Source organism: Lynx rufus, unplaced genomic scaffold (genome assembly GCF_022079265.1).
Source record: "Lynx rufus isolate CCGP_SWC_20201006 ecotype Redwood Valley unplaced genomic scaffold, mLynRuf1.p SCAF_4, whole genome shotgun sequence".
Classification (NCBI taxonomy): Eukaryota; Metazoa; Chordata; class Mammalia; order Carnivora; family Felidae; genus Lynx; species Lynx rufus.
This window is the reverse complement of record NW_025814856.1, coordinates 116584293-116597362: the sequence shown is the minus strand read 5'-3', so window position 1 is coordinate 116597362 and position 13070 is coordinate 116584293. Positions and strand designations below refer to the sequence as shown.

The following is a 13070-nucleotide window of genomic DNA, read 5'->3' as shown; positions in this document are numbered from 1 at the left end:
CAGTCAGTTGAGTATCCAACTCTTGACTTCAGATGAGGGCATGATCCCAGGGTCATGGGATCAGGCCCTGCATCAGGCTCCATGCTGCACATGGAACCTGCTTAAGATCCTCTCTCTCTCCCTCTGCCACTCTCCCTTGCTCATGTGCACATGCACTCTATCTCTAAAAAAAATAAAATAAAATTTAAAAAACTGCTCCCTTGTGATCATATATATTTTGAGGCCACCCATTCTGCCAAAAAAAAAAAGACCACAATATGCTCTTTCATTGTCTGATATCTCCTATCTCTACAAACTGCTTGTTCTGAGGTTATAAGACACCAAATTAGCAACTAATGTAGTTGAACCAGCACTTAAACTAAATGGAAAAGTCCAGGGATGCCTGGGTGGCTCAGTCAGTTGAGCATCCAACTCTTGATTTCAACTCAGGTCATGATCTCACGGTTCATGGGATCAAGCCCCAGATTCTCTCTCTCCCTCTCTCTGCCCCTCCCCTGCTCACATGTTCTGTATCTGAAAATAAATAAACTTTAAAATAAATACTTTTACATAAACAAAAAAAACCCAGAAAAGTCCAAGGTTCCCAAGTTTCTAAAAATGTCCATTAATCAAAAAATAGCAAAGTACCTATAACTACATTCAATCTACATGGGGGAGGGCACAAGCAGAAGGGGACACAGGAGTTTTCCTTGTATATATCCAAGGAATTAAATATTTCTTGATGATGAAAAAATAATTAACAAGTAGTGTCGTCAATGCCAATGAATATAATGTTAGTTTGCTCCTAATACTTAGGTTTAAAAAATACAATACACAGACTTAGAAACTCTTGTTCTAGCACCTAGCTGGTAACAGTTAATTGTTTATATTACATGCTACATGTCTTAACCAAGGCAAAGATCTTATAATAAATTACCATATTATGTAAAAGGCTGAACTAATGTCTAATAATATTAAATATTAACCTATTTGTAAAACCACTATATTTTACCACAGATTTGGTGAAGTCAAAATCTCCGACAATTCCTTGTTCACGATTTAAAGCAAATACATTGTTCTGATGAAGTGATCCATGAATTATGTCAGCCTTGTGCAATGTATGCAGGCCCTGGGCAACACCTCTCATGACCTTTAAAGCTTCCTACAGATAAGCACACAAAAAAGAAGTCAGGAAGTAGGCAAATCATTTTAACACTGAATCTTTTCTTTAATTAAAAGACTTTTCCAGGAGAGTACCTCCAAATGATCCTTTAATAAGAATATAGCATAGAGAAGGAATTAAAGACCTGAAGCCCTGATTATGTAACATCATACACATATAACTTAAGACACTACAGCCCCTAAGATTGAGATTACAAATAATGAACATATAAAGCACCTAGAGAGACTAGTGTTACCAGATAAGAAGAATCAGGGCATCCTGTATTTTTATTACTAATTCAAATTTACAATACAAATTAAAGCTGTTACTTAAGCACTTATAATATCAAATACACTATACTATGCAATTTACATACAGCACAGCTTAAAGGTTATAAGCATGGGCTTTGGTACCAAAAGACCTAATTTCAATTCTCATCTTTGCCTCTTGCTGAGGACCCTGTGCAAGTCACTGAATCTCTGTGACCCTCATTTTTCTCATCTGTATATAACAGCATCACAGGGTTGATGTGACAATGAAATAGCCTGATACCAGGCAAAATTTTACATAATATATAAAGCATGTAGTATTCCCTCTAACATTAGGTGTTATTTTCTCATTTATTAGAAATAGTGTTTTTTACTCACTTCTGAAGTTAAAGGCACACTGGCTTGAACAGCACTCAGGTTTGCCCGAGGATAGTACGGGACCATCAGATAAGCCATAGGATCAGACTAAAAGCAAAACAGAATGAAACTCAAAGTGAAAAATTCTTCAATGTATTTTCAGTATACAGTGATTATACAAAATAAATTTCTCTTTATGTTAAAAGGAATGAGCTACCTTTTTAAAGCTTGGAGGTAAAACTGTAAATAAAATGTTTTCTGTAAGAGATTAGCATAAAAACTTTACCGGGGTACCTGGATAGCTCAGTTGGTTAAGTGTCCGATTTCAGCTCAGGTCATGATATCGCGGATTGTGAGTTCGAGCCCTGTGTCAGGGTCTGTGCTATCAGCGCAAAGCCTGCTTCAGATCCTCTGTCCCCCCGCCTCTCTCTCTGTCCACCCCCATTATGCTCTCTCTCTCAAAAATAAAATAAACATTAAAAAAAAAACTTTACCTTACACAAAAATAGGAATATCAGTGGTAGCAACCCAGAATCTTCTTTAGTTTCTCTCCAAGCTCTGTGATAGGCAGCTGTTCTCTGAATCACCCTGGCTTCTGTGTCCACATCTACAGAATAGCCCTGATACCAGAAAAAGAGGCAATGATAATCCCAACATTAAGAATCCTACTATAGGGGGCGCCTGGGTGGCGCAGTCGGTTAAGCGTCCGACTTCAGCCAGGTCACGATCTCGCAGTCCGTGAGTTCGAGCCCCGCGTCAGGCTCTGGGCTGATGGCTCAGAGCCTGGAGCCCGTTTCCGATTCTGTGTCTCCCTCTCTCTCTGCCCCTCCCCCGTTCATGCTCTGTCTCTCTCTGTCCCAAAAATAAATAAACGTTGGAAAAAAAAAAAAAAAAAAAGAATCCTACTATAGTTATACATCATTCCAACTTAAACATAGTAATTATAAATTAAATTACATCTAATTTTATTTTTTAATTGTATAAGTTCCTTTTCTACCTGCTTTGAATATATAAATTTCCTTTATAATTTAGAAAGAACAATTCTACCTATACCTTAATAAATATTCTATAACACACTGCCACAATGGCCAAATTAATTATCCTATTATGATAAACAGTTTCCCAGATCAGTAAAGTAGCCAAAGAGAAGACTGTATTGGCAAAATAGCTGAGATTTCTAAGAGAAGCATAAGAAAATAAGAACTTTAAAAGGCTAGAATTGGACAGAAAGTAATAAGTTCACCCAAAAAAGAAAACCAAGTATATCCAATTAAAGACATGTGTTATTTAGGGAAATGAGGGAAACTCTGAATTCAAAATTAGGTCTGGCAGCCAAACTGGAAGCATAATCATCAGGCTAGTCAACTCATATAATTCAAAAAACAAGCAGTAGATTTTCACTTTCCTGAAAGTAATGCCACCACTCCCCTGTAATATGTCTGAATCTCCCATAAATCAAAACTTAAACTTACCTTTAAAAGAATTATCTGTCCATTTACCTCAGAACAAACCAAAGGGCGCTTGCCACTAAGTTCCTTCATGGGCTCAGCATCAAGAAGATCCCGTTCCAAACTCATAGTAAGAAGACCACCAGATTTCTAGGCACAAATTTTTGTTACAGTTGAAGAATCCAAACAATTCCACTACTTTTAAATCATCGACATAATTAACTACATGCTATGAGATGGTTTGAACATCATCAACCCTACTAGAGAAACCAATAAAATAAAAATACTGAAAGCTTCCTAGTTTTTTTAGTTCCTAGCTCTTGAAATCCTCTCACCCAAAGTATAATCAACATACATGTAATGGCTGCTACAGTTCCAGAACAAATTCTAAATATAACTGGGTTAATCAGACATGCATCCAAAAAACCCTGATGTTTACTTGGAAAACTTCATGTGTTTCCTAAAAAATATTAAAATGATGACAAATACAAAGAAGGTTGCATAATGAGAATGAGAACTCTAAAAATTATGACCCCTATGAAGTAATTCTAACACCTCTGCCTCTGAAGTGGAATCCTCAAAAGTGAAAATAGCTTTCAAATATTTTGATTCTATTAGATATTTCTGCCACTTTTTAAAAGGAATAAAATTTTTGCACTAAAACCTGACTACCAACATTTTAGATCAAGGTAAATCTTATCATGGTGTAGTTTTAGTAAGAAGGGTTGCAAAAGTGTTTTCTGGTTTTTATTTTTATGTGTTGTCAATATATTTAAGTAAACCACAAAATATAATCAACCAACAGGGGTTTCCTAGGCATACATCACAGTCAAACAACTTAAAATCCATAATGAAGAGATCAGCACATTTTTAAAAACTAATTTCCAAGTCCTACACAGCACCACATACTCACCCACCATGCATCCTACATGAGAGAGTGTCTAAGCTAGAATTAAATAATTATGAGGAAAACACCACATTATTTTAAAGTCTAGCCTGGAAAAATTTGATAGTAATTGCTGTAACAATTTAAGGAGACTTTAATTTTACATATTTATAGTTCATAAGTCTATGTGTACAACCCTTTCTGTACTACATTTAAGCTATTATCATGAGTTTAATGACAATCTTACAGAATAGGTATTTCATCTAGTCCCTTATCCTTAGCAGACAATATAAAACACAGAGCTAATAGACTCTGCCCTAAGAGTCAGAGTTTACCAATCCTGCTCTATACTGCCCTTCTATCTAATACATTGATCTCCCAGGCTTTGAATCCTGCCTACCTAGAAAACTATACCCATGTCAACATCTCTACTTAACCAGTTCTCTAGAATTCTTTACTACCTGTTTTAACTTAAAAGATATATTCTGCTTAAATTCCTCATGAATGGCACTGTCCTGCTTTTATTCTAACTCCTTTAAGTTTATTTATTTTGAGAGAGAGAGAGAGAGAGTGAGGGAAAGAGAGAGCATGTGAGTGGAGAAGGGTCAGAGAGAAAGGGAAAGAGAATCCCAAGAAGTCTCCAGTTGTCAGCACAGCTGACAGGGGCTCGATCTCACAAACTGTGACATCATGATCTGGGCTGGAATCAGTCACACACTTAACCGATTCAGCCAACCAGGCACCCCTATTCTAACTCTTGAAACAATAGCTAAAACTGTTTTATCATTTAAGAAAATAAACACCTGTCATTCAAACAAGTGCCATGCAATGTACTGAATAGACATGAAGAAAAAACAGAAACAAACATGCAAATTAATATAAACATTAAAATACAATATGCCAATACTAAAGACAATCTTGAGGAAAAGTTCTAACATTACCCAAAAACTATTCATCAGGAACATTTTCATAGTAAGGATAAATTTAACACTAACACACGATTGTACCATCACTTTTAACCCTCTCTGCAGAGTAGTAATTTTCAGGGGCAACAAAGCTTACCATGTACTTAAGTAATCCTATTTCAGGAAAAAGGAGAGGCAGCTCAGGAAACCATTTATGTACCAAGCTATTCAGCTTCTCCTAAATTTAAAAAATATTTTTATTAAGGATCTATATGTATGTGTATAGGTCATATATATTCAATTGTGACATGTTGGTCTTCAGGAAAAAAAAACATACCAGTAACTCCCTTATTGTATCTCTAACAAGATACATAATCTATTGTATATAGATAGCCTAATAAGATACGTAATCACTGACTTTGCCTTCTACCACAAGAAATATCATCTTGGATCTCAATTACCGAGTCATCTTGGATCTCAATTACCATCTTACTAATAGAAGAAAAACTTAATTACCAATTTTACTCTTGGTATACATAAATAGGCACAATATCTTGCCTAAAATCATAGTATATAATCACTTCCAAGCTAAAATGAAAATGTGTGTTGATAACATCAATTTGTATCATAGAATCGTCATCATTTCTCAAAATATTAAGAACACACTTAACATTTTAAAATAATAGCCATTTCATTTAGGAGAGAAAAAATCATAAAAGCCTTGAAAGAAGAAACAAATATGCAGCCCTACAAAAGCTACTGTGAAGCAAATGTGAAAACTGAGGATCCTTAGAAAAGTCACTTGTCACATTTATTAAGTAAAACTTTTGGATACTTGTCAAGTCACTGGGAGACAGCTATTTATTCAAGGTTCATAAGGCAAATAATTAAATACACATAAGGAAAATAATTAAATACACAGTCAGATGAGATTACTATAAACTATAACACTTTAAATGTGTATTATTTTCATTGTATTTTTAATGTTCAAAGCAGTGTCTACCTTACTTGTTCCCCATAACATCCATGAAACATAAAATAGTCTTTCCATTTTAAAATGGAAAAGATCCTTCCATTTTAAAAAGAAAATACACTCACAAACTCTCCTAAATATTAGCATAAGAATAGAGACTTAAAGAGGTAATTTCCCCCAAAAAATCAGGTAGTTGCATTCTGTTATATTCCTCAACTAAATTATGCTGCCCCATTAGTGTTTTCATTGCAGCATTACATTAAAACAGTGTTCATTTAGATTTTAATAAAGGAAAAAATCTTTAGCTTTGTATGAAACAGAAAACATGCAGTATGCAAAAGTATGTTTGTGTTATAATCTTGATTCTTGCAAAAACAGGCAGAAAGTAGACTAAAAGGAAGTTAAGTAAAAAGTTAACAGTGATTACTACTGTTATAACTGTATGGAAAAGTTACAGGTGATTTTTTTCCTCTTTATAATTTTCTGTGATTTCCACATTTGGTACAATGGTTATGAATTATTTTCTCATCAGAAATTAATTTCTAAAGTCACATAAACATTACTATGCAAACATAACTATGCCAATATAATCTCCAGCCTTGTCATTATAGTCTACTTCATAAAATGGATATATGAATTCAATTTCTAGAGTAAAAACTAATTCAAAACTTCAAAGAATTAAATACTTACATATTCCTCCTGCTCACGATAAACTTCCTGAAAGACACTATTGCGCAAGTCAGTTATTTCTTGTTTTATTTTCTCAATTTCAGATCCATCATGGTCATCAGACTTTAACCAGAAAGAAAAAAGTGACCTTACAGGTTTATTAAAGTAGACTCAAAACAAGTCTTCCTAGTATACTAGAATATAACTTCTATAACAAATCGCTCTGATTTCTATGTATCCTTCTGTACCTAGCACATAACAGACCCTCATAACACCCGCTGAATTAATATTTATTACTTTATTCTAACACTGATTTTTCCCAAACCTACAAAAAGGATTAAAAACTAAAGACATAAATCAACACAGATTTTTCTGGTCTCTTAATTTGCTATACATTTTCTCCAAGAAGATGACCAACTGCCATCACAAAGTAAATGTCAAGAATAGGAACAAGAATACAATTACATTCCCTGGAATTGTTTTCTACATGAGATTTGGTTTAAAAAAAAAATGAGTAAATGTATAGTATGTCTATTAAAGGAAAGACAATGTAGGACTCACAAAGACTCCACAAAACTCCAATAATAAATTAGCCACCTTAAAAAGTACGTATGTTTTCAACATTGTATTTCTCCAAAAGTTAAAAAATTTCAACTAAAAAAGACCCCATTCCCCACAGCCCAAAATAGAATAAGAAGCTAGAAAAATCTTTAAACCATTAAATTAGTTTCACTTCAAGCCCAATTAAGTGCTCCAAAGAGGAAGAGAGACAGTTCAAGTTGGATTAAGATATAATGAGGATTCCTTTTGTCTGTAAATCAAATCCTCAAGGGAACCCAAGGAATTACAAATTTATTCAATTTCAAACCTAAAGCAGAAGGTTAGTCCAGATTAGAGTGTCTTAATTCTTCCAGTTCTATTATCATATTAAAACAACTTAGTATATTCACAAGAAATAGTTTGTCCAGCCATTAAAAAGAGAGCTAACAAAAAACATCATGATCTTAAAAATACTTTAGGACAAAATTCTACCTTTAGAGGAGTACCTTGCTTTAATAGGTGTATATTATAACAGGTATTGTAACAGTCTAAACCAAAAGAATTTTTAAATTATTCTCAAGGATTTACAGTTACTAAAAACCAAGGCAGCAATATAAAATGTTTCTAAAGAACATTTAATGACATGGTAAAATGTTTACCCTATTAATGTAATAATTTTACTTACATACAAAGAAAAAACATGAAATATATAAAACAAAATGTAAATAATGGTTCTCCTATTTTAAAGAACGTATTTACACATTACTTTGACGAAGCAGAGTAAAATGAGGTACACACAGAATTCAGCAAGAACCAAGAGTTTCCTTACTTCTTCCAAATTATTCTTTTCAACCAATTTCCATCTCAGTCGAGCTTTTAAATTTTTCAGTGTCTTTTTAATGGACAGCAAGTGATCCACATTGGGGCTTTTATTTAAATATTCGATAATCTGCCTCTTAAACTAAGTAAGAAAAAAAGTTATTGTATTTTCAAAACATAGACAACAATATTTATTGAAGTCACTTACTGACCATTTATTATATTTCTATTAAAATTCAACTAGTATTGAACTGAGTTCAGAAAGAAATAAGAAATTCTACAATTTTCAACAATACAATTCTACTAACTGATTTCTTAGTTACCACATTTCTTTTCAGAGTATCAGTCCCAGCAATCAAAGTAGCAAAGGGCAAAGAAATATTTCAAGCTGAGACCCACAATGAGACACATTTTGCTAGAGATGATGCAAACTGGGATTTCTAGTGAGGATGTAAACTGAAATTACCTTTCCCCAAAGTAGTTTGACAATATGTATCAAGTTTTTCTTTTTTTTTTTTCTTAATTTTTTTTAACGTTTATTTATTTTTGAGACAGAGAAAGACAGAGCATGAACAGGGGAGGGGCAGAGAGAGAGGGAGACACAGAATCTGAAACGGGCTCCAGGCTCTGAGCTGCCAGCACAGAGCCCGACGTGGGGCTTGAACTCACGGATCATGAGATCATGACCTGAGCCCAAGTCAGACACTTGACCGACTGAGCCACCCAGGCGCCCCAGTATGTATCAAGTTTTAAGAGTGTTCATTCCTTTTGGGACACCTGGGTGGCTTAGTAGACTAAGTGTACGCTCTTGATTTCAGCTGAGGTCATGATCTCCGATTTCATGAGATACAGCCTCACATCAGGCTCCTTGACAGCACAGAGCCTGCTTGGGATTCTTTCTTTTTCCCTCTCTCCGTCCCTCCCTCTCCCTCTCTCTCTCTCTCTCTCATAATAAGCTCTAAAGACAAATGTTCACTCCTTTTGACTTAGTAATTAACAATTTTTGGGAATCTATCTTAAAAACACACAAAATTATGCAAAAGAGTATGTACAGTGTTATTCATGGTTAAAAAAAATTAGAAGTAACCGGAACATCTAACACAGATGAAAGGTTAAATCATGTTATACATCTATGCAAATGATGATGTTATAGTTGCTCAAAATGACAGTATAGAAGAATCATTAATCACATAGGCAATATTCATAATACACCATTAAATGAAGAAACATCTTCAAAACAACTTACAACACAGTGCAATCAATGCACGAGACATATATATATATATATATATATATATATATATATATATATATATCTCAGTGTGTGTGTGTATAAGTCACCATCCAAAAAGAAAATACTCTGAAACTGGCACTGATCATTAGGCAAGGGGATTATAATTGATATTTTTACTTCTCCTTATCTTTCTGTTTTTAGCAAATTTTCTACTGTAAATTTGTATAGGCATAAAGATAACGTTTTTTTTTTTGTTTTGTCTCCATTATACTTAATTTATTTTTTTATTCTTGATTATTTATTCTACACAGACATTTAGAATAGAGCAAGGACTCATCAAGTTTAGTTGAATATTACATACCACCTCTAATTTAGTCCCACAGATGAAACCACACTAAGTTTAAACATAAGTAACATTACCACAAGTAACATTATCCATGTTCTGGATACCCATCACCAGGGAAATGTTAAACCCCAATGATACAGATTTAAACCTCAAAAGTATAATTCTAACTATAAGGTTTTTTGGTTTTGTTTTTGTTTTTTGATTTACCAAATTGGGGTCTTCACAGATCCTGACTCACAGATTTCTTTTTTGTTTTTAAAAATTTCAAGTTTTTATTTTAATTCTACTTAGTTAACACAGAGTTGTAATATTAGTTTCAGAAATAGAATTTAGTGATTTATCACTTACATAGAACACTCAGGGCTCATCACAGTAAGTGCTCTCCCAATACCCATCACCCATTTAGCGCATCACCCATCCACCTCCTCTCCAGCAATCCTCAATTTGCTCTCCATAGTTAAGAGTCTCTTATGGTTTGTCTCCCTCTCTTCTTTTTTCTTCCTTTCCCCTATGTTCATCTGTTTTGTTTCTTAAATTCCACATGAGTGAAATCGTATGGTATTTGTCTTTCTCTGACTTATTTCACTTAGCATAATACACTGTAGCTCCATCCACACATCCATGTCATTGCAAATGGCAAAATTTCATTATTTTTGATGACTAATATTCCATTGTGTGTCTATGCATATATACACCCCTCACATCTTTACCCAGCAATTGCACTACTAGGTATTTACACAAAGGATAGAAAAATAGGGATTCAAAGGGGCACATGTACCCTGATGTTTACAGTGGCATTATCAACAATAGTCAAATTATGGAAAGAACCCAAATGTCCAACAACTAACGAATTAATAAAGAAGATGTGGTAAAGGTTAGGTTTTAAAGAATACAAGGAAATCAAAGATTTATAACAATCAAAAAATTCAACATTTTTTATCAACTAAATTGTTGTTTCCACTGTAGGATGAATTTAATTACAAATCAGCTAACAATGGCTACACTGTTTTCCTAGCAATAATAAATAATTACCTACACACTGGATATTAAACTATTTGAAAAAAAACTTAAGTCCTAAAAAATTCAAAGCATCAATATATAAGACCAAAAAAATAAAGCATAATCCAACCTCAATACTGTCCTTGTACTTGGATTGTACTGTAGCGATAAGCCTTTCCTCTAAACGGATCTTTTGTAGTACTTGACTATATGTATTTAAAATGATCTCCTTGTCTGCATCACCTTGCTCCTAAGTGAAATAAATCATACATACGGAATTAATGACAAAAGAGTATCCAAAATAATTTAAACCTATAATAACAATGAATAAACTTTAAAATGTTGCCTTTAAGAAATTTCTATTTCAAAGTATTTCTTAAACATGTATCTTTTTCTAAGCAAAAGAGAGACTGATGTCAAAGATGTTCATATAGGAAATTTTGCTCCCATTACACTATTATTCCTATACCTTTCTAGAGTAGTATTAAAGGAAATCAGGGATACCACTCCATTAAATGTAGGAACTAAACAGAACTTCAACACTTTAAATTATTTTTAGAAATCATCTATTAAACACTTCTAAAATCAAGTCTGACAAAGAAGTAAGAACTTCCAGTTATAAAATAAATATGTCATGGAGATGAAAAGTACACCACAGAAAACATAGTCAATAACACTGCAATAATGTTACAAAATAAACATACAGTGACTAAGCTTATCCTGGTGAGCACTGTGTGATGTACAGAATTGTCAAATTACTATGTTGTAACCTGAAACTAATATAATGCTATATATTAATCATACTTCAACAATAAAATAATAAAATAATAAAAGTAAAGTTTGACTAAACCTTCTAAATACCGACTATTTGAAAATAGGGAAATACAGTAACATAGATGTATTTTTTAACGCTAATCTGAATAAGGTTGCAAGAGGTAAAAAAGAAATAAGTAAAATGAACAACATAACCAATGAAACTTTTGTAAGCAGCCTGAAAAACTGGGAAGGAGTCCCAGTAAGCAATAATAACATAAGGAGTTATACTAATTTCTAACTTGGCACAGCAATAGAGAACAAACACAGTACCTAAAGGAAGATACTGATCAGTCTTGTGTATATACTTCGAAAGCTCTCCCAGATTTTATTTCAATTTTTCACAAATTCTAAAGAGTCTTTCTCTTTGAGTATGATAAACCCAAGAATCAAATGACACAGAAAGCTGATACACTCAGATTAAGAAGAATTTTCCTAGAATTTTTCCTAGAATTAATTTCCTAGGAGTTTTCCTAGAATTAAACATTAGGCTTTATTTTTAATGTGAAAAGTCCTATTAAATGAAAATATTACTCTGTGGTAGAATAAGAGTTTGCATTGTTCTTGGACTAGAACTTGGATTAGAACTTGACAGGGTTAAAAAAAAAAAAGAAAAGAACTTAACAGTGTTACTATTTTAAATAGGTCTATAAGAAGAAAACTAAGATCAGTCTTCATACTTTCTAAATAGCAAGAGAAACTATATTGCTTCAAAGGAAGCAATAATAAAGACTAACATTACTCACAATCAGAGAGAGCTCCAGCTCTTTGCAGACACTTGACTCAGTCTTCTCTAGGATTTCATCAATAACACCAATTGTGTCTTCAGAAGTTAGTGGTTCTTCCACAGAGAGATCGAAAGCCTCATTTGCAAAAAATTAAAACATGAAATATCTCATTTAATTATTTCAATTAGTATTGTGTCCTTATGCCTAGAACAGAGCATTAGCTTATGCACTGGGCAATGTGGCGGAAATAAGGATACACAAGAAAGATAAACTACCCTCACAAAACTTACACATCAAAGAAGAAAAGGTAAGGGGCACCAGGGTGGCTCAGTCAGTTAAGCATCTAACTCTTGATTTTGGGTCAGGTCATGATCTCACAGTTCGTGAGACTGAGCCCCCACGCTGGGCTGTGCAGACTGCTTGGGATTCTCTCTCTCCCTGTGTCTCTGCCCCTCCCCTGCTCACATGCACATTCTCACTCTCAAAATAAATAGACATTAAAAAAAAATTACACACATATTACACACTAAGTACAGATTTTTTTTTAACATAATCTGTGGTTAAGAGACAGAAGAGGACAATACAGAGGAAAAGTATGAAAAAAAACAAACAAACAGAAATAAGACCAAGATTTGGGGGGAGGGGGGGAAAGTAAAAGAAGCAGTCTGACTAAAAGCTGGTAGGAATCTTGGGGCACCTGGGTGGCTCAGTCAGTTAAGTGACCAACTCTCAATTTCAGCTCAGGTCATGATCTTACAGTCCATCTCATGAGATGGAGCCCATCAGGCTCCATGCTGAGGGTGGAGCCTGCTTAAGATTCTCGCTTCCTCTGCCCCTCCCCCAACTGCATGTACACACACGCATGCACACACATGCTTTCACACTATCTAAAACAAAAAACAAAAAACTGGTAGGAACCTTAAGTGCTCAGGTGAAAAGTTAA

At 33.9% G+C, this 13070-nt stretch overlaps 1 protein-coding gene across 2 annotated transcripts in view; it reads right to left on the bottom strand.

Annotated features, from left to right (window-relative positions):
* Positions 1-13070, bottom strand: part of STK31 (serine/threonine kinase 31) — an 88147-nt gene that overhangs the window by 24716 nt on the left and 50361 nt on the right. For both annotated transcript variants that reach the window (XM_047097157.1, XM_047097158.1), the window contains exons 13-21: positions 12146-12262; positions 10717-10836; positions 8018-8149; positions 6670-6771; positions 5164-5244; positions 3240-3365; positions 2262-2387; positions 1789-1875; positions 992-1141 (exon numbers count right to left, since the gene is read on the bottom strand). In XM_047097157.1, coding sequence (XP_046953113.1) covers positions 992-1141; positions 1789-1875; positions 2262-2387; positions 3240-3365; positions 5164-5244; positions 6670-6771; positions 8018-8149; positions 10717-10836; positions 12146-12262 — 1041 coding nt within the window. The remainder of the gene's footprint in view (positions 1-991; positions 1142-1788; positions 1876-2261; positions 2388-3239; positions 3366-5163; positions 5245-6669; positions 6772-8017; positions 8150-10716; positions 10837-12145; positions 12263-13070) is intronic.